The 20583-nt window shown below is 51.2% G+C and overlaps 1 protein-coding gene across 1 annotated transcript in view; it reads right to left on the bottom strand.

The window, feature by feature from the left end:
* Nucleotides 1-20583, bottom strand: part of EHMT1 (euchromatic histone lysine methyltransferase 1) — a 67804-nt gene that overhangs the window by 1367 nt on the left and 45854 nt on the right. The window contains 18 exon segments of the mRNA XM_087944297.1: nucleotides 3-160; nucleotides 910-925; nucleotides 928-1084; nucleotides 2920-2998; nucleotides 4866-4952; nucleotides 6228-6343; nucleotides 7720-7797; nucleotides 8059-8203; nucleotides 8649-8816; nucleotides 9673-9827; nucleotides 11490-11594; nucleotides 13418-13519; nucleotides 14762-14884; nucleotides 15982-16088; nucleotides 16989-17071; nucleotides 17301-17474; nucleotides 18203-18429; nucleotides 20079-20222. Coding sequence (XP_087800423.1) covers nucleotides 3-160; nucleotides 910-925; nucleotides 928-1084; nucleotides 2920-2998; nucleotides 4866-4952; nucleotides 6228-6343; nucleotides 7720-7797; nucleotides 8059-8203; nucleotides 8649-8816; nucleotides 9673-9827; nucleotides 11490-11594; nucleotides 13418-13519; nucleotides 14762-14884; nucleotides 15982-16088; nucleotides 16989-17071; nucleotides 17301-17474; nucleotides 18203-18429; nucleotides 20079-20222 — 2224 coding nt within the window.

Genomic DNA, 20583 nt, shown 5'->3' with positions numbered 1-20583 from the left:
CTCCTGTGAGGAGGCGGCATCAGTGGTAGCAGCGGCGGCGGCCGCCATGCTAGCCTGCCGCTGAGCCAGGACAACGCTCGAGTGCCTGCATTTTGCTGAGTCGCAGAGACAGCTGAAGTATTTGGCTTTAATGTTCCAGAATCGCTCGCCATAGTCAAACCTGCGGAAAAAGGAATGGGGAGTGAGTGATCACCGACCAAAGATCGCTTGCGTGTGTTTTGTTTAGGGGAGGAATTGCTTTTCGTGTCTTTTCTTCACACCCTTATTTTTCCCTTCTTTTCTGCACTGTTTTTCTTTAAAGGAGAAGGTGAAGGTGCTCGTCGTTTCTGGCTCCAGGGGGCGCTGCTCATCTCCGTCGCACCTTTTCTTCCCAAACGGTTAAATGAGCCCCTGGAGTCCTTCAGGGAAGCCGCCCGGTAGGTGAAGCGCAATCTGGCTGCCCCGTCGACTTGGCTTGTTGGAAGGTCGCAAAAAGGGGATGGCATCTTAAACACACACACACACACACGGGACACTGCGACCGTCATGAATGTAAGTCGCAGGAAGCTGGAACAGTCGTGTGAAAAATGGCCCTAAGTCATTTTTTTCAGTACCATTGTGACTTTGAATGGTCGCTAAGCGAACTATTGTACGCCAAGGACGACCTGTACGGAAACTGGGGGCGACTCACTTAACAATGGCCTTGCTCCTCCCTGGGAGGACGTAAGCTGAGGACTAGCAATGCAAGCTCCTCCTTTGCGAAGCGGTGGGAGAACAGGCGTGCCGGGATACAGGCAGATCCCTCCGGACCCCGCGGGGGCCTTAAGATGCCGCCATTCCCAAGAGGGAAATCGGGAAGGGGGCTGAACAAGCGTTTTTCCCCCCTCTCCTTCCCGCCTCCATTGACCTGGGGCAGAGCGCCCCCCGTACCCGATTTCCTCCCCGCCTCTATGGGTCTGCTGCTGAAGAAGGCGATTCTGGGGAAGCGCAGGTCCTGGTGGGACATGAAGACTCGCACGGCGATGAGGTTGGGCTCACAGAAGTGGTTGATGAAGCGGCTGATGTTGCCGTAGAAGCGAGCGTCGATGCAGTAGACGTCCCGGTCCTGGAGAAGAGAAAACGGGAGGAGTGTTACCCTGGGAGGGGGAGGGAGGAGGAGGGGGAGGCTTTGAAACGCCTGGCACCGTGGCCGGATTTAAGGGTGATCCGATCTGGATCCTGATGCACCAGGAGATAGAAGAATAGGATAATAAGTGACAGGAAGGAAGGAAGGAATTACTCAACCAAAGCCAACCAGAAGTCTGATATGGAATTTCTCTGAGCAGAAACCACCCAAGCTAATGGCAAAGGAAGAGCGGGGGAAGGCAGGGGTAAGGGGTAGTAGTAAGTAGTAGTAGGAGGAGACGCAGAAGGATACAGAGGTGGAGGAGGAGGAAGAAAGGAGAAAAAGGAGGAGGAGGAGGGGGGAAGAGGAGAGGAGGAGGAATGGCTGGCACTCCCACCAGGTCAAACCTCCCATTTCTGATTGCTGCAGTTATTCACTTACACCTCCTCCACTTGGTAGCAATTTGTCTGAATGAGTTTGCGACACAATCAAAGCAACGAAGATCAAACGGCAGTTTAGTGTTTCTACCATGAAACAGCAGGCAGTGTCGTATTTAGAACCTGCTGATTGTCCCAGAGTTTCTCTCCCTCTTTCTCCCTCCTCTGCTTTGATGCAGGTAAACAGTCTGAAAATGTGAAACTCTGTTTTTACCTTCTCAATAGAACTGGATTCTTTTTCCTGGCCAGCCTAAAATTCCCCTGGTTCCCATTAACTTATTTTTATTTTATGCCCCGAGTTTCCTCGGGGCAGCGTAAAACACGCTCTCTCCTCCAATTTTTCTCCATCACGTTAATTCTCCGGGTTATCCTGGAGTGAGAATAATTGACCCCCAAGCTCCCCAGAAAATTTCCATTATCCAGGAGGGATAATCTCCTGAAAGAAAGAAGCCATCCTATTCTACACCATATATGCTGCTTCCATGTGTTGGGGCTGAAGCAGTCTATACATTTTATAAAATAACGAACAATAATTGCAAAAGAGAGCTTCACTTGGACATCCTGTGACGATACCTTAAATGCCATCAAGGAACACCACCCGTCTATCCAGGTTCTTAGGAAGGACTCGACAGGTGGACCGAAATGCCAAATCCAGGCTAAACATCTGGCTGGCTAAGAGAATATTTGCAGCTCAGGATTGAACGGTGGGGTCCTTATTGCTTCTCTGGGCTCGGTTGTTTTCCTGCAGACGTTTCATAACCCAACTAGGTAACATCATCAGTGCAAGAAGAATATTGCAAGAATCTCATTCCCTTCTAGAGACAGCAAACCCCTAACTCCCTTCCAGCACTGATGATGTTATCTAGTTTGGATCATGAAACGTCTGCAGGAAAACAATCCAGCTCTGAGAGCACCAAGGACCCCTCCTTCCAACTCTTGAGCTGCAAATCTTCTCTTCTATTGAGAGAGATCCCTGTGTTTTTCCTTCGATTAAAAGCTCAACGGGAACCGGCATAGACCTATTGAATGCAGTCCTCTTTATCTTCCAAAACCAGGAGGGCCCAAGACCATGTTTGCAGTTGGTCAGAGTCATCGGACAATCCAGCCCTGCTCCGAGAAGGTGCTTCACTTCTTCCCTTGATCAAGGTTTGTCTTGTCTGCTTCCCGGTTCCCATTCAAGCAGCCTGGGAAAGAGGTTGGTCTCTCAACCCCATTAACCGAGGCTCTTGGAGCTTGCCTGCCCCTTAAAAGGTGAAAAGAGCTTCACACGCCGGTTCCAAGATCGTGTTCTGCTCGGTGGGGTGGAAGAGGGGAGGGTGGCCGAGAATTCGTTTTAGCACCTCTACTCGCCCTTGAAATCCTTCGCAATTAAAAAAACAGAACCCCCCCCCCCCTTACCTTGTTGCCAAGGTCGAAAAGATAGCAATCTTCCTCACGAACGTTGGCCTCCGAGTCAGAAATCAGCTCTCCGACGTATCTGCAGGAACACAACACCCCACCCCCCACCAAAAGTCTGTATAACGTGCAGAATCCAATGCGTGATTTTTTTTTACAGAGGAACGCAGCGTCTCCCAATCTTGGCAACGCTTGTGGATTTCAACTCCCCAAATTCTCAGAAAGGGCTGGGGAGGATCCAGGGAGGGAACGACGTCTGTAAGCTGCCGAGATGAGCTTTTCCACATGGTAGCTGGGTGACCAAACCCACGTTATCTATGGAGGAGATTCTCAATCATCCAGGTCATGTTTCTCACCAGAGGCAACTGGACTTCCAAGTGGCCTCAACGCCACGCTAAAATGACCAGCTGTCTGCAAGGAATATAAATCCTTCCCTTCCCCACCATCCAGTCAGAGCTGAAGAAGCTTCTTGGACAAGAAGCGAAACGCCTTCAAAGAAAACCCAGGAAGTCCAGTTGCCTCTTGGAAAAGCACCTTTGGGACAACCAGGACCTGGAGGACTGAGAATCTCCATGAACTTTTAACTATGCATTTTGGGATGAACACCCCTCAAATGGTGTGGGAATAGGAGTGGATTTCCAGAGAAAAAAATAATAATTGCAGACTACGGGAGCATTCTTGTATTAGGGAAAATAACTTATGAAGATTAAGGGTCATTGTCCCAACTGTTTTTCTTTGAAGAAGCTTCGCTTCTCATCCAAGAAGCTTCTTCAGTTCTGATTAGTTCTGGCTTTCTTGGTTTTTCCTGGGAAATGGGGCAAAACTCACTTAACAACTGTCTCGCTTAGTGAAGGAAGTGTTGTGTCAGCTGTGGCCGTATGTTGAGGTGGGTCTACCTGTATTGAGGTATCTGTCTCGTGCATTCAGCCAAGGCTTTTTAAATCAGGACACCCATCAATCAAACCATTGAAATTAGCCCCCTGTCGTATTGCCAAGCCAGGGTTGGACCATTCTTTCCAGAGATCTACACTGTTTACACACACAAAAAGGCTTTGAAATCCGGCTGAAAACTGTCCAGGCAGCCAACCCCGGTCTATCTGGGTGAAGCCCAAGGAAGAGAGCCAAAAGGCATCAATCTATCGACTGCTTGGCTTGAGACACCGACATGTTGGGAAAGGAGCCGCTGAAGGGACCAATCAGGAGGAGTTGAGGAAGAGCCCGTGTGTTGCACATGGCCTAAGACAGCTGATTCTCCTAGGAGAGTCCGGACGGAGGGAGAAATCCACCCTCTGTTGTGGCCGGCCAGCGGTCAGCGGAGCTGGCAGCAGACTCGGACAGTGAGGAGGTTGGGGAGGAACATGGGCCAGTCCTGGAGTCTGGGGAAGGCTCTGACGAGGGCTCTGCGTTGGAGGCAGAGATGGGGCCAGGGCTGTCCAACAATTATCAGCTGCCTTTGGAGATCAGTGGGGCAGAAGAACAGCTGGAGCCTGTTCCCAGTGTGCGCATGCACAGAACTGCCAGGAGAAGGGAACAGCTAAGGAACAAGGGTCAATTCGGGAGTAAAGCCACAGGTGACCGTGAATGGCCCCTCCCAGAGGGAATAAAAGAGGAGCGAAAGGGGAGTGGGCTTTGCAGGAGACAATTAGTTCAAGACATGAGGGTGAAGATCTGTTCCTGACTTCTTGCCAAGTAATTGCTGCTACAGAGTGGCGTATAGTTGTGAAAGGTCTATAATTGTGAAATCGCTTGACAGACTTTGCTGGAGAGGAATTCACTGTAACCTAAATAAAAGGGGTTTTGTTGGTACGAGAAGTCGGGTTCGTGCTTTTGGGGAGCCTGTGTGTCACACTTGGCCTCAGACAGCTGGTTCTCCTAGGAGAGTCCGGACGGAGGGAGGAATCCCCCCTCCAACCTCAGGCCCTCGCTCTCTCGCCCCTGGAGGCACTCACTCGCACACAAAGGTCCCCAGCGGAATGTCTTGCATCGTCCTCACACCCCAGCCCATCTTCCTCGTCCGGAAAAGTTGCAACCTTGTCCTGGAAAAGAGCAGAGAAGCAGCCCCGTCAAGCTCCACCAGCCCCTCCGCCCGTGAGTTGGATTTCTACAGAGGAGGTTTCCAACCAAAGATGAAACGGGGTTAATTTATAGAAGAGTCAGGTCCGTGGCTCTCCCAGGTCATGGTTTACAAGTTTCAAAGAACATAGAAGGACAAGGATGGAAGGGACCTTGGAGGTCTTCTAGTCCAACCCCCTGCTCAAGCAGGAGACCCTACCCCACCCCAAGCAACTGGCTAACTGGGTCTTGGAGAAAAGCCTTCTCTGCTGCGGCCCCAATCCTATGGAACGCCTTATCATATTAGAATGACTGGAATGGAATGGAATAGAATAGAATAAAGGGAAGGGACCTTGGAGGTCTTCTAGTCCAACCCCCTGCTCAAGCAGGAGACCCTACCCCACCCCAAGCAACTGGCTAACTGGGTCTTGGAGAAAAGCCTTCTCTGCTGCGGCCCCAATCCTATGGAACGTCTTATCATATTAGAAGGAATGGAATGGAATGGAATAGAATAGAATAAAGGGAAGGGACCTTGGAGGTCTTCTAGTCTAACCCTATGCTCAAGCAGGAGACCCTACATCTTTCCAGACCAATAATTGTTCGATCTCTTCTTAAAAACCTCCAGTGTTGGAGCATCCACAACTTTGTTGTTCCACTAATTGTTCTGTCAGGAAATTCCTCCTTAGCTCCAGGTTGCCTCTCCCCTTGATCAGTTTCCACCCGATGCTTCTTGTCCTGCCCTCGGGGGCTTTGGAGGGTGAGTTGACACCCCCCCCCCCTTCTTCCTTGTGGGAGTCCCTGGGGTGGCCTGCTCTGTCTTCACCTCCTGTAGGAATCTCTTTTTTTCCCCTCCTGCAGGTCTTGGAACCTTGCTATCATGTCACGCCTAGCCAGTGGTGGGATTCAAACATTTTTTTACTACCGGTTCAGTGGGCGTGGCTTGGTGGGCGTGGCAGGGGAAGGATACTGCAAAGTCCCCCTTCCCTCCCCACCCCACTGACCTGCTTTCCAGCTCCCTTCTCCTGTGCAGGGCAACCAAAGAAGACCCCGCCGATCAGCTGGGGCTCAATGGGAGGGGGAGAAGAGATGGGGTTGGCGGGGTCTCTGAACGACTCAGATGTTCTGCTACCGGCTCTCCAGAACCGGTCCGAACCAGCTGAATCCCCACCTCTGCCCCTAGTCCTTCTTTTCACCAAACTAAGCATACTTCTTAATTCTGCCCTCCCCCGGCTGCAAATGGAATGATCTGAATATCTCACCGGAGTCCGTTTTGCACCACCCGATTCCGGCAGTTTCTCCAACAGGAACAGGCGTGGTTACACTCGAAAATTAGCGGAGGTTCAGCCGTGTTGAACTCTGGCAGCAGCCGTCCTTCCTGCGCCCGGAGGGAAAAGGGACGTTTTAGCCGAGCGTCTCAAGGGGGCACCTGAACTGGACATCGTCCATCCCCAAGCACAGGCAGTCCTTGACTTATGACAGTTGACTGAGGGATAGTTCGAAGTCACAGTGGCCCTGAAAAAAGGGACTTAATAATGACCAGGGGGCCATTTCTCAGCCTGACGGCCGCGGCACCATCCCCATGGTTACGTGATCAAAATTCAGGTGTTTGGCCCCTATTTATGACGACTGCCGATGTCCTGGGGCCTCATGCAGACTTTGTAAACTTCTCACTAGCAAAGTCAATGGGTGAGGCCCAATTCACTTAACAACCGTGGCAAGGATGTAAAATGAAGCAAAAATTTCCCTTAATAAATGTCTCGCTTAGGAACGGACATTTTGGGGGCTCAACTGCGGCCGTAAGTCGAGGACTACCTGTAAGAGCAAGGCCCCTGCCCCCCTCCCCCAGAGCAGGCCAAACGATGCAGCTGCAGGTTATTAATGGACATCATTTGGGCAACGGTGTCATCATGCAAACGGCTCAAATTGCACGACCGACATCCGTAACGGGCCGAAGGAGGCCAATCGATTTGTGCTTCTGCAGATGGTTGAGAAATGAGGGGCAGAGACGGCCAAATTGGCTGCTTTGGTCAAGGGGGAAAAAACCCCACAGAAACCCCGGAAACCACTTCTGGACTTTGTGCTTGAGGTGGGGGGGGGGGGGGAAACGATGCTTTGATTTTGGGGTTTACCGATTAGATAGACACGGTGTTGCTGCAATGGTTAGATTAAACTACTATGTGTGACTTAAAGGTTGTGGTTGGATGCCATGAGCCTGTTCTACTACACCGAAGGGAGTTGGAAGTCAGTGCCTTTTCTTTCTTTCCCCCCTTCTTTTCTCCTCCCCCCCGCTTTTCCCTTCCCCCCATTTCCTCCTCCTTTTTGCTCTTGTATTTTGTTCGTATGTTATAGCGTAAATTAATAAAATTGCTATAAACATTTTTTTTTTTAAAGAAAAGAAACGAGGGGCACAAACTCTACCCAAACAATCCACCCAATCAAGGTTGCAGGGCCCAAATATTTTACAAAAAAATAAAAATAAAAAATATCAAAGTTAACGTGGATGTTTTTCCCCAGCCCAGCTGATCGGTTCCTCCCCTCGGACAGCTTTCTCGCTGCTTAATTGCCTGGATTTTTTCCTCGAGATCTTCTCCAAGATTCTTCGGTCGCCAGGACAACAAATGGAAGTCGGCCCGGGTTCCCTGCACTCCGCTTCCCCCCCCCCGGAGAGGAGGGGCTGCGGGGTAGCCCAGCTGGAAGGGGGAGAGGAATGGTGTGGCCCCTAAACCTCCCGGGAGGAGAAGAGGGCCTTACCCGGTCATACCAGCAGCGCATACTCAGCTGTCCACACATGCACTTGCTGGAGGAACAGTCGTCTATGCACACGCAGTACTGAAAGCGAAGGAACAAGGAGCAAAGTTACTGGGGAGGAGGAGGAGGAGGAGGAGGCTGTGAGCTCTGCAATTCAGGCACAGGAGCAGAGCTGAACCAATGGGAAACTGTGATGGGGGGGAGATGCAGAAGAGAAGAAGAAAGAGAAGCAAAGAAGGAGGAAGGAGGAGAATGCAGAAGACAGAAGGAAGGAAGGAGGGAGAGAGAGGGGGGGGAGGGAGGGAAAGGAAGGACCCCCAGTTCCTGTCCCCAGCCTGCCACCTGCAAATGTGTGATGTTCCTGTCCACATTCATGGGCGAAGTCACGCAGTTCTGGGAAATGTACTTGTAGTTGACCGGGCAGGGCTCGCCGTCCACCGAATTGATGCAGGGAATCGGGATCCGCTCGTAACCCCGGGCGATGTCTCTGCCACCGCAGGGAGAAGAGAAGGAACGGCTTTAAGAGCGAGAAGCCGCCCAGGCCAGGGACAGGCACCTCCAATCCAGAGGCTCCGTTCTGGGCCGGCTTTCTGCCTTCTAAAGTCAGGAAAAAGGTCAAGGAGCCTCCAGGCCGCTCAGTCCAGAGGCTCAGACCTGCCCATTCATGCAGCCAGGTCCTTTGGGCAGCTCCTCACCCCAAACTGCTTGGAAGGACTTGGCCCCCCTTGGCCAGGGATGCTCCTGGCCTTTCCAAATCTCCCTTCCATGGGAGAGGCTCCCCTGCCCTGATCGGAGTGGGAACCCTAACAGCCCCATCATCCATCTCTCCTAAGAAGATGGGGGTCTCCTCTCCAAAATTGGGGGGAGGGGAGAGAGAATTGGGGGACAAGCGGGCAGCGCAACTTTCTCTTGCTTAAGGCAGGTGGTCACACCTGCTTAGTATCTTCTCCACCTGGGCGGGTTTCTCTGGAGCTGAGTCTTTCAGGGTCTTGTTCATCTGTAAAGTGACCCAGACTTGAGAGTTGAGGCTTGAACACTGCAGCGGAGTCTCGCCTTCCTTGTTTTTCAGGGCCACGTCGGAGCCGCGGGAGAGGAAGAGTCTGCAAGGAAAGGAGAAAGTCACCGGGAAAGGAAGGGACGGAGCTCGGACGCCTCTGGCTGGTGTCAGGCGTGGGAAATCGGGAGTCCAGGTGGTTCAAATGGGTAGGTAGGTTTATTGTATGCTGACGGGGTGCGCAGGACGCTGAGCTTGTCCGCTGGAAAGCTGACGACCCAGGTTTGAGACCCGAACGCTGTGTAATGGGTGAGTTCTCGTTCCTTACCTCAGCTCCTGCCCGCCTAGCAGTTTGAAAGCACACAAACGCAAGTAGATTAATAGGTACCACTTTGTTGGGAAGGTAACAACGTTCTGTGTGCCTTTGGCGTATAGCCATGGTGGACACATGACCACAGGAGATGTCTTCGGACAATGCTCAGAAACAAGAGACGAGCCACGAGCCCCGGAATCGGATATGACTGGACAGGGAAACCTTTACCTGTATTCTCTCTACCGTAATCTGAACTATGAATGGTCCTCATCAGTCTCGAATCTCTTTGCGCCCACAAGAGACCTAAGTCCAGCCCGCCTTGAGCTCCGTCTTATCTGCCGCCAATTTGCTTTGACTGTTAGTTGTTCAGATTTTCATAGAGGGTTAGCACCCCATAAACCTGTGCCAATTTGAACCACTTTGGCTCCTGATTTTCCACGCTTGACGTGGCCTGAGGACCCTCCCGCCGCCTTGTTAACCTCCCGACCTCTGCATGTTTTATCTTTACTTGTAAAGTTTGGGCTCTGTGCATTTCTAGCGTTTCATTAAACCGCCCAGAGGTGAGACGGACGATATAATTTAATTTGGAAATAAACCAACGAGGAGGGGAAGGGAAGGGAAGAAGCTACTCCCCGGGTTTCATACTTACACTACACACTCGTAGCGATTTTCCCGGGCTGCAATGTGCAACGGAGAATCTCCGTGAATGTTCACCGCGTGCAAGTCGCATTTAGCAGCCAGGAGAATCTCGGCGATGTCGACGCAGCCAGAGAAAGCAGCCCAGTGTAAACAGATATTCTGCTCCTGGAGGAGAGAGATTGGGGGGAGGTGGAAGAGGCCATCCAGACTGCCTGACACTTGTGGGGGGCACCCCCTATTTTTAAGGCCTCCCCCTCCACAATCCGTGGGCTCCCAGTCGTTGGAAGGCAAGGCTTTCTGCCTCTCAAGGCAGGGAGATCCCGGCAACAGCCACCTCCACACTCCTGGAGAGGAGGGGGAGGACCCCAAGGACAGATGATTCATTTGTTTGCGAGGCACAGCAGGCTCAGGGTGCATCCATGGGGGAAATGCCACAGATGGCGGAGGGAAAGACTTCAGCGTTAGGGAAGCCCTTGGAGATCTCCAGATGACACATCCCTGGGGGGAGCAGCCTAAACAGATCGGGAGGGTGAGAAGAACAGGAGCCGGGGTGGGTTCCAGGCCAGGAGCTGCCTGTGGGCCACCGTTAAAAACACGCCGTTCTGCTTCTCCTCTTTCTCTCGAGCCCTGCAAGTTGCAAGAGCTGACCGCTTGGGAGGAGAAAGGATTTATTCCTGAGTGGAAGGATTCTCTCGCTTCTGGCTTTGCCTCAAGTTCAGCCTCCCACCTCCCTCTCACGTCTTGAGAAGAAGGGCTGGTCGGGGGAAATAAGACAGGGCAAGAGCCTCTCTTGATTCCCCTTCCTTGAGTGAAATTGTAACCCTGGAGAACATCAAGGGAACTTTCCTTTCTCCGTCCCTCGGATCCCTCCAACAGCACAGGAGGAACCAAAGGTTGATCAGGACAAGCCCAAGCGCCGCCCACCTGCATTTCAACCACCAAGACCACTATTTTGAAGACGGCAAGAATGGAACGGGGGATGGAAATAGGAATAGGGAATAGGACAGGATAGAATAAGGGATGGAATAAGGAATAGAGGAGGAATAAACTATAGCTTTATGGTCCCTTTAAACGTACCCTAATCAGCATATATTAAAATGAAATTTCGTTGCATTCAGCTCTCAAAAGACCACCTTATCCCTGTACCCCCATGTTATCACACAGAGAAATATCACGGTCTAGTTCTGGTCTATACATATACATGGCCAAAAAAAGAGAAAAAAAATAGAATCCCGAGAATCCTTTACAAGATGGATGGCATAAGGAGCAAAGCTGCCACACAATCTAGTAGCCCTGCTACAGATACAGCAAAACCCACATTCTGGAGAGAGAAGGCAGCTGGCTTGAGAGGGGGGTCAAGGAGGCCGTCTACGTTAAAATGGAACAGCCCCCCCCCCCTCTCTCAACAGAGGGGGAGGGATACGACACCATTGATCTGTTGTTTACCACACAGTCCTTTCAGCAGTTTCAAGAAGACGCCACACCCAGTTACTATTCGCGTGACCCTCAGGGCAGAGATAAACCTCCAGGTGGCCTCAACGACTCTCAGAGAGAGCGCTAACGACCCGATGACTGCACAAGATATAGATCCTCCCATTCTCCACCATTCAGTCAAAACTGAAGAAGCCTCTTGGACGAGAAGCGAAACGTCTTCAATGAAAAACAAACCAAGTTTACTTGCCTTTTGGTGGGGTGGGAAAAGCAAATTTGGGACAACCGTGATTTGGACGACTGAGAACTTCCACAGATTCTGATGAAATCCAGGTTCTCTGCATCTAAGCCCGCTGGTCCCTCAAATGAGAGGTGCATCCGCCCCACCCAACTTACGTTATCTCGGATGTTGATGTCAGAGCCTTTGGCCAAGAGAAGCTTCACCAGCTCTACGTGCTTGTACTCCGTCGCCCATATCATCGGCGTCCAGCCTCCGTCATCCTGGGAAGAAAGGAATAAAACTTGAGCGGATGCCAAAGCCTGACAGGGCACTGCCTACCCTGCAAAGAGAATATTATGGCACCGGGGGTGGGGGGGGGATTGCAAGAGACTAGATGGAGGTCCTGACATTGTTTGTAGAAAACTAAAAAGCCCATCAGCTCTTTGTCGAGAAGGACATTCAGGTGCCAATCAAAGAAGACCAAAGTAAGAGGGATCCTTCTCTCATTATCTTTCTGATCAATAGGTGTGCGGTGGTTGATGGTCTCTGAGCTGGGTTGCTTTCGTGCAGGCGTTTCGTTACCAAACTAGGTAACATCATCAATGCAAAAGAGAGTGGGATTTGTGGAAAGAAGAGGAGGAGGAGGAGGAGGAGGAGGAAAAGGACTGTGGGGTCTCTGAGCTAGGATGTTTCCTTGCAGGCGTTTCATGACACAAACTAGGTAACATCATCAGTGCTAATAATGGAGTAGGGGTTGCTCTTATTTTATATGCCCTGTCAGATGTTGGTGGGAATGGACTTGGTGACTGCTTGATTGGGCTGCCGTTTTCTGCTAGCTTGCAGTTTCTTAGCTGGTGCACTGCTTGCTTCTCGATCTCTAGCTGCCTGGTGAGGTGTGTGTTGTGCCATCCATGGCAACCACTCTGCATACAGGCAGCCCATTTTCAGCCCAGCCCACGCTGTAAAAGAGCTCAGGAGGCCACACACAGGGGGCTGGGAAGTTGAGGATCGAACATGGCTGGCCAGCCCGTTCCTCTCCTGCAACCACACCAGGGTGTTTGTCATCGATTCTGGCGGAAAGGCCTAGAGAAGGCCAAACAGACAGAAGAAAGGGGGGGAGGGGAGAGGGAGGAGTGATGGGGGGGGAGGGGAGAGATGTCCTTTCGGTGACTCAGAGAACAACTTGAAATGGCTTGGTGGCAAGGCAACTGCGAGCATGAGGGAACGAGAAGGATGCGTGGGCTCTGTTAATTCTGGCTAGAACGGATCGCAGAACAGGGAGAGAGAAGGCAGGCTCTTCATCCCAGAAGACCTCCTGAAAGCCGGGCAATCAGGAAAGGATCGTGGGGGTTGGAGCCCCGGCCACCAGAACCCTATGGAACATCAGCTGTATGGGGATCCAGAAGTCGTAAGAACGGTTGCAGGATTTGGGTACGGCTAGTCTAATGAAGAGGACTGGGGTGCCATGATTGCAATCTTCGAATATCTACAACCCACGGTGGCGCAGTGGTCAGAGTGCGGTACTGCAGGCTCCTTCTGCTGAGTGCCAGCTGCCTGCAGTTTGGCAGTTCGAATCTCACCAGGCTCAAGGTTGACTCAGCCTCCCGTCCTTCCAAGGTGGGTCAAATGAGGACCCAGAGTGTTGGGGGAAAAGAGGCTGACTCTGTAGACCGCTTAGAGAGGGCTGTAGAAGCACTGTGAAGCGGTATATAGTCTAAGTGCTACTGCTATCTAAGGGGTTGCCCCAAAGAAGAGGAGGGGGTCGAGCTATTCTCCAAAACCCCTGAACGGAGGACAAGAAGCAACGGGTGGAAACTAATCAAGGAGAGAAGCAACCTGGAACTAAGGAGGAATTTCCTGACAGTGAGGACAATTCATCAGTGGAACAACTTGACTCCAGAAGTTGTAAATGCTCCAACACTGGAAGTCTTGAAGAAAAGATTGGACAACCACTTGTCTCCAATGGTAGAGGGTCTCCTGCTTGAGCAGGGGGCCGGGCTGGAAGGTCTCCAGCTCTATTCAAAAGTCATGTTTTAGCGTTCTACCAAAAGAGGAACGGATGGCCAGACAAACGCTGGTCCCAGTCAGAAGCAAAGCCGCTCACTTGGCAGTTGACGTCCGTTTGTTCATTAGACAGGAGGTATTGCACCACGTTGTAGTGGCCCTTCTTCGCTGCCAGGTGCAAACAGGTGGATCCTTCAGCATCCTAAACCAAACACAGGTAATCAGGTGGAGATGTAAGTGGAACCAGGGCAGGGAGGTTTAGAAGGTGAGGAAAACCTCACCTCACCATGGATGGTGGGGTGATATAGATCAGCTCAGCAACCCTCTGGATTTGGGCCACATAATTTTGGGCTGGTCATCTAATGCTGGTTCAGCAATTTCACTGCTGTTCTGCTAAGCAGCAGGAGTGCTCTGTTGCTGCTTAACAATAGCATCTTTAGGATGCTGTCAATGCCATTTTTAGGAGAGTCAAGAGATCAAACTCCAAGCTCCTGACTCAACGGCACTAAGTGGCACACTGCAAAGCCATTTCAAACGCATTGGCTGCACATCCAAACTTTCATCTTTCTCCCTTCTGTCCTGGCTACTTTTTACAGAGGCACGATTGAGAGCATTTTATCAAACTGCATCCCTGTTTGGTTTGGTGGCCTCAGATAGAAAGTCCCTACGGAGAGTGGTGAGGACAGCGGAGAAGATTATAGGAAGCTCGCTTCCCGTTATTCGGGATGCTGCTGATAAGCGCTATGTGCTTAGAGCCCAAAGCATTGTTAGAGATCCAGCACACCCACTTCATGGTCTGCTTCTCTTGCTCTCCTCTGGGAGGGGGTTTCAAAGTATCTATAGCAGGACCACTAGATTCTGTAAAAGCTTTGTCCCTTAGGCCATTCGTCTTCTAAATTTGCAGGATTCTTCCCCACCCGCCCAACCCACCCCGCTATGCGTGTATATGTGGATATATGCATTATGGTTATCTTGTGAGAGCTGAGTGCATCAAATTTTCATTTTAATATATGCTGATCAGTGTCCATTTAAAGCGACAATAAAGTTTCTGTTTTATTCTCTTCTACTCTACTCTCTTTTATTTTGTTCTGTTCTGTTCCACTCCATTCCATTCTATCTTATAGTTTATTCTATATTCTATTCTGACATGTCCTGTTCATTCTCTTCTCTTCTCTTCTCTTCTCTTCTCTTCTCTTCTCTTCTCTACTCTACTCTACTCTACTCTACATATAGTAGGAATTTAGGGCTGAACACTTACACCAACAGCAATGCAACTGTGAGATCTTCAATCCAACTGATGATTGAGTTCCTACTTGAGGCTAACCTGAAAAGTGTTTGGCCTGGTAGGTTCTGAGAATGCACCATTTTCTGGCTTGCAAACCAGAGTTTGCACCCAGGGTGGCTCCTTTGGAAACTAAGTTTAAGAAAACAAACCAAACCTTACCTTGGGGTCTACCAACGCTCCAGCCTTAATGAGGTATTTCACAGTTTCCAGATGGTTATTCTCTGCTGCTTCCATAAGGGGAGTCCTCTGGTCCTGAGAACAGGTGTCTATGTTAGCACCAGCCTGTGCAGAGGTACCGTGCGGACCCAGAAGGCAAAGAAAGAACCACAGTTAGCATTTATTTAATGCTGCCAACAGGCCAGTTGCTTAAACCTGACATTCTGGTCAGGTTGATGCCTCATGCTAGGATGCTGCTTTGTGGCTTAGTGATGTTATGCAGATGCTACCACCTGATACACACACACACACACACTTATGGGTTCTGGGGCTGCACAGAACCCATGACGACATTGCAATTGTGGAATTTTTCTCTTTTTATCTCTTCTTTCGCTCTCCCCCGCCCCCAGAAGCCCAAGAGATGCAAAGCCTTCTCCGACCTCCACTCTTCCCTCCCAACAGGTCTACCCAGTAGGTCAGTCTAAGCCATCCTCGGGGAGCTTGGCAGCTGGCTGGGGATTCAAAGGCAGCTCTCCGTGGTCCTGATCTGAGACCCCAACCATGACATCACGCTGGCTGGAGCGAACCAACTCTGAACCGAGGGGCCCTTGGTGCTCTCTGAGCTTGCCTGTTTTCTCGCAGATGTTTCATGACCCCAACTAGGTAACATCATCAGTGCTAGTCCTGATGATGTTACCTAGTTCAGGTCACGAAAACAGACCTCTCATGTCAACCCCTGAGTTACAAATATTCTCCTTTATGAGTAAACTCTTAACTCTTTCAATCACAGACAAATTACGTTTTTTTCCCATGCAGAAAACCCAAAACAATCTACCTGATTCCACCCCAGCCTCCAACTTCCTCATCCTTTGAACCAATAGCCAAGACAAGGATTATGGATCTAGAGCAGGGGTCTTCCAACTTGACAGCTTTAAGACTTGTGGACTTCAATGCCCAGAATTCCTCCCCCAGTCAGGTTAGCTCGGGAACTTTGGGTGTTGAAGTCCACAAGTCTTAAACTTGCCAAGTTTTAGAGGAAGCTTAGAATCAGTCATGTGGATTGCTTTTAGAACAGACTCAGCATCTGCTTGATGAAATAAGCAGACACTCACTATCCCCAATTGATTTGGCTCTCTAGGAAGAGAAGGGAGCTAACCCTATCCTCTCCGGTCAGGAAATAACCTTTAAAGGAAGGGGGGGGGGGGGGGGAATTAAGGATGAACCTGAAGTAGCATGTGACAAATCTCCACGTGTCCCGATTCTGCGGCTGCATGAAGAGGCGTCCTCTTACTCTGGTGCTCCATTTTGAAGTTGGGATCAATCCCATCCACTGAGCAAAAAAAAAAAGGAGGGGGAAGACAAAACCCGTTTTCCTTTACAGGCAATCCTTGACTTATGACCGGTTGCTTAGCAACCGTTCGAAGCCCCCACTCCCAAGAAAGCCACTCGTGACCCTGAGGCTTCAAACTTCCAACAGCTGTAAAATTGGGTCAGATGTGGGAGGAGCCGCATAACAACCGGCATGATACACAACTGTAACTCCGGGCTCAATTGCAGTCGGAAGTCAGGGACTGCCTCCACTTATGGAGGGGGAACTTTCACGGAGGAACTAGAGAAGGGAGGGAAAGAGCAGAGGGGTCCCCTGGTTGCTAGTTCCAGCTGGTCCTCGGCTCAGGTGTTCTCTTGCAAAGTACCTTCCCCTTCTTGGTCTGGTCCAGCTTTCCTCAATCTAGAACCCAACAGATAAGGCTCGGAAGGCAACTTCTATCATTCCCCCATTGACACAGCCATGGGTTGGGCCGGATGACAACTATGACGGCTGTAATTCCACATAGGTAGAGGATACTGCATAGGAACACAGAATCATAGGATTGGAAGGGACCTACCATCATTCCGGGAGGCTTTCAAGAAGAGGTTGGACAACCCTTGGCCTGGAATGATGGGAGGTCTCCTGCTTCAACAGGTTGGATCAGAAGACCTCTGTCTTCCCATTCCATCTCCTGTTCAAGCAGGGAGATACCACTCCATCCCTATCCCATTCCAGACAAAGGGCTCTCCAACCTCTTCTTGAAACCCACAACCTCTGGAGAGAAGCCCTTCCACTGAGTCATTGTTCTCACTGTTTTAGGTTGGATCTTGACCGCCCCCCTACAAATCGAGAATCTCTACTAGTTGCAGTGTGTGTTGTTAAATGCTGCGGGGGTGGGGGGGTGGGGGGGATTTTACTCACCCAACATAAGGAGAACCTTCTGGAGCTCCCCTTGCCTGGCTGAGAAGTACAGCTGCTTCGAGTGAAACCGTAATTTCTTCGGCCTGAGAAAGCAGAGGAAGAGACACTTTCAAATGGAAAGACGGGATTTTGTCATTTCCCCCCAAAGAATTTCACTCTGATTCCCACCAAGGAAGCGATGATTTTGGGCTGGCTTAGCTGGATGTGGTCAACTTAATCAGGGCAGTCTGGCGAAGGAGCCAACGCGGGAGATCCTGGCCCCTCCAGTCCTGGCGATGGAAGAGGAGCCCAACCCACTCGGGCTGCTCTTACTTTTCTGAATCCAGGGCGATCAGGGCGCTCTCCAAGGTTTCTTTAACAGGCCCTTGGGATAAACCAGCCGGAGGCGGCTTAGGGAACAGCGACGTCCCAGCCAAATCGAACATCTCGCTGGACAAGTTCTCAGTTCTCAGTTCTTCAGGTTGCTGGGTTGCAGGCCCACTGAAACTGAACCCAAGACAACAAAGCCCAAGTGTCAAGCAACACATGTCTTTTTGCTAAGCGGAGCAGTCCTTAAGTGGGAAATCACGTGACCGCAACTCTACTTTCCAACTGGAAAGATACAAGTTTCACCCAGTTTCACGCTTCCGTTTTTTGTTTGCCTCCCCACCACACCGCCACCCTTTGAGGGCCTGCTTACTGTCTTCTACACGTTATACTGGCAGCCTGGGACCACAGGGGCCCTACGCGAACAGCTCGGCTTCTTGAAATCCCTTTCTCTCCAATCTCTCCCTCTGCAAGCTGGGCTGGGGGAACCGAAGCAAACCATTTCTGTAGGCCAACTTTCCTTCCCTGCTGCTGGGGCAACTGCACTGCTCCCAATGTGTAGAAAGACAAGCCGCTTACTCTCTTGAAACCCCTTCCCAGTTTCTCTGTTCTGCACTGTGAAGGGGAGGAATCAGACAAAGGAGAGATGGCCTACAAAAATCGCACCCTTCACCCCATGCACACAGTGGAGACCCAAGAGATTTCAAGATAATACTGCAGGCTGTTTGCGTAGGGTGTGTGTGGCTCCCAGGCCCAGACTTCCCAACGCGATCCCATTGCTTTTGATGCGAAGAAGAGCAGCAGCAAACAGGTTGTTTTCTTGCAATCCTTTTCTCTCCAATCAATCTGCTCTGCAAGGGAAGGGAGGGAGGGGCAGATCAAACAAGGGAGGAAAAGCTGCGACTTGCCTTCCAGTGGTCGTGTCAGCCTTTCCTTCGAAAGCACCTGGTTTCGCCTGCTCCAAGGTCAGCAGCAGGGTGGAAGTGGTGTCCGCCTTGGCCACTGTGACCTCCTTTGCCTTGGAGGCCTCCTCCCCACAGTGGGGGCAGTAGCTCATGCCTTGGACGTGGGAAGTGCAGTCCCGGTGGAACCGGTGAGAGACGCTGCTTTCCGGCTGGCACTCCATGAAAGTGCCCTGGGAGGAACCGCAAAGGGCAAAAGAAATCAATACAGACATCAACTTAACGACCAGCATTTTGTGGCTAAGCCAGACATTTGTTAGGGTGAGTTTGGCCCCGCTTTCACAACTTTTCTCAGCCCCGCGGCAGTGAAGGGAACTGCCACGGTTGTTAAATTAGCCCCGTGGCAGGTAAGCAGACTTGGCTTCCCCCGGGGGGGGGACTTGGTAGGCAAAAGAGGATCACGTAAGACACACACCCCCGGGGGACTCTGCGACCGTTCATAAATGTGAGTCAGTCACCAAGAGGGTGAATTCCGATCACGTGACCACAGGGGGATGCCGCGACGTTAAGTGTGAAAAACAGCCGCAAGTTGCTCTTCACCAGGGCCGTTTTAACTTAGAACACTAAATGAACGCTGGTTTAGTCCAGGACTGCCGGGTGCAGAGGCTAGAGAACATCGCCCGGGGAAGTGACAAAATGTCAACTCATAAAACATTTCTATGGTCTTTTTAGAGTTGCCAACAGAAAGCGGGGGGGGGGGGGGGGGAGAGAGAAGGGGTTTGAAAGAGCAGCGCGGCAGCTTGGAAATTGAACGGGCATTCCATACATAGTTTTTCGAAGATGACTGAAGTTTCTGCCCCGCAAATATCTAACTGGAGAACACGATTGATGACTCTGGGCTATGGACACGTCTCAGGGAGCGTGGGGGGAAAACCAGGGTCAAAGGTGACAGTGATTGATGTGTCTCAGAGTCAACGTGGAACTCGAGAGGCTCAGGATTTCATTGGGGGGGAAACTGCCGGAATCCTGACGGGTCTCACATTAGGGGCTGAGGAGGGAGATGGGGAAAGAGGGAGGGCTGGCAGGACGACTGGAGGGGGAGAAGGAACGGGCATTCCAAGGGTGTCCATCCCAAACTGCATAGCTCAAAGTCTGTGGAGATTCTCCGTCCTCCAGGTAACGTTATTAGTCCTGATCTGCAAGAAAACAACGGAGCTCAGAGAGCACCCAGAATCCTTAGTTTCTTGGGGGGTTTTCCCCCTTGAAAACGTTTCGCTTCTTGTCCAAGAAGAACATTTTCAAGGAAAAAAACTGGACCAAGAAAGTCCAGTTGCCTTTTGGAAAAGCACCTTTGGGACAAACGTGACCTGGATGACAGAGCGGATCTCCTGGTCTTTGACTGTAAGAAACGTTGACTGGACTTGAGGCCAGAGAATCTCCCAGGATGCCCTCCTGGAACGGGGCAGAAAAGGCACAGCCCTGCAGTCCGGCCCTCCTAATACACTATGGCATCACTATGGCCGAGAGGAAGAATGTATTTGAAAAGGGAAGAAATAAAAGAGACAACCAGGAAGAGGCAGAGCCTCCATTTTCTGACTCCTAACTCAAGCCTGGGATTCCTGTGGGACCCACGTTCCAACTTTGGAAGGCCAACTCTGCCTGCATCGTCGTCCCTGACCGAAGGGCTCAGGGGCCTTCTTTGAAGGGAAGACTGGCTTCCACGGGGCTTTGGGGCCTCAAAGCCAGCCTCCGCTCGGCCTGCCTACGTTCCAGGGTTTATTTCTTTATTTTATCTGTTGCCCAAATAAAGAGGGAGCCCAGGGGGCCGCTGCCTCTGGGGGAAGAGGCAAGAGTGCCATCCAGCCTCCCTTGCCATGCTTACCGCCACGCAAAAGAAGCCGCAACCAGGGCAGCACTGATGTTTCACCATCCTCCCTCTGTGGTCCTCGCACAACACCAAGAGCTGGACTTTGTTCGACGCGCGCATCAGCTCGTACTTCAGCACGCGGTTGGTGCATCGACTCAGCTGAGGGTGGGGAGGGGAGAGGAGAGGAGAGGAGGGAGGGAAGAGAGATTTCTGGCTAGTGTGCACATGGACGGACGCACGAGAGAGCACCGCATGAATGCCTTCTCCCATGTTCGTTGAGCATTGGGAGTTATTTTTCACACGGCCAGCAAGCTGCAAGTCCCCCGAGACTATTTGATACCCAGACAGCGATGCCTTTTGTGTGTGTGGGGGGGTGTCCACCATCCATGGATGTCACATCTCTGCCTCTCGCTTGGGTATCGGATGGAAGAGCGAGCCTCACGAAGAGTAACTTAGCCTCACTGAAGTGCAAAAAGCCCCCCCTCTCTCACACACACACACACACAATGGATTGGAAAAG

This window comes from Notechis scutatus, chromosome 15 (genome assembly GCF_049901735.1).
Source record: "Notechis scutatus isolate UNSWTSFEM ecotype Mainland chromosome 15, rNotScu1.2, whole genome shotgun sequence".
Lineage (NCBI taxonomy): Eukaryota > Metazoa > Chordata > Lepidosauria > Squamata > Elapidae > Notechis > Notechis scutatus.
The sequence above is the reverse complement of the archived record's forward strand: the minus strand, read 5'-3'. Positions and strand labels throughout refer to the sequence as shown.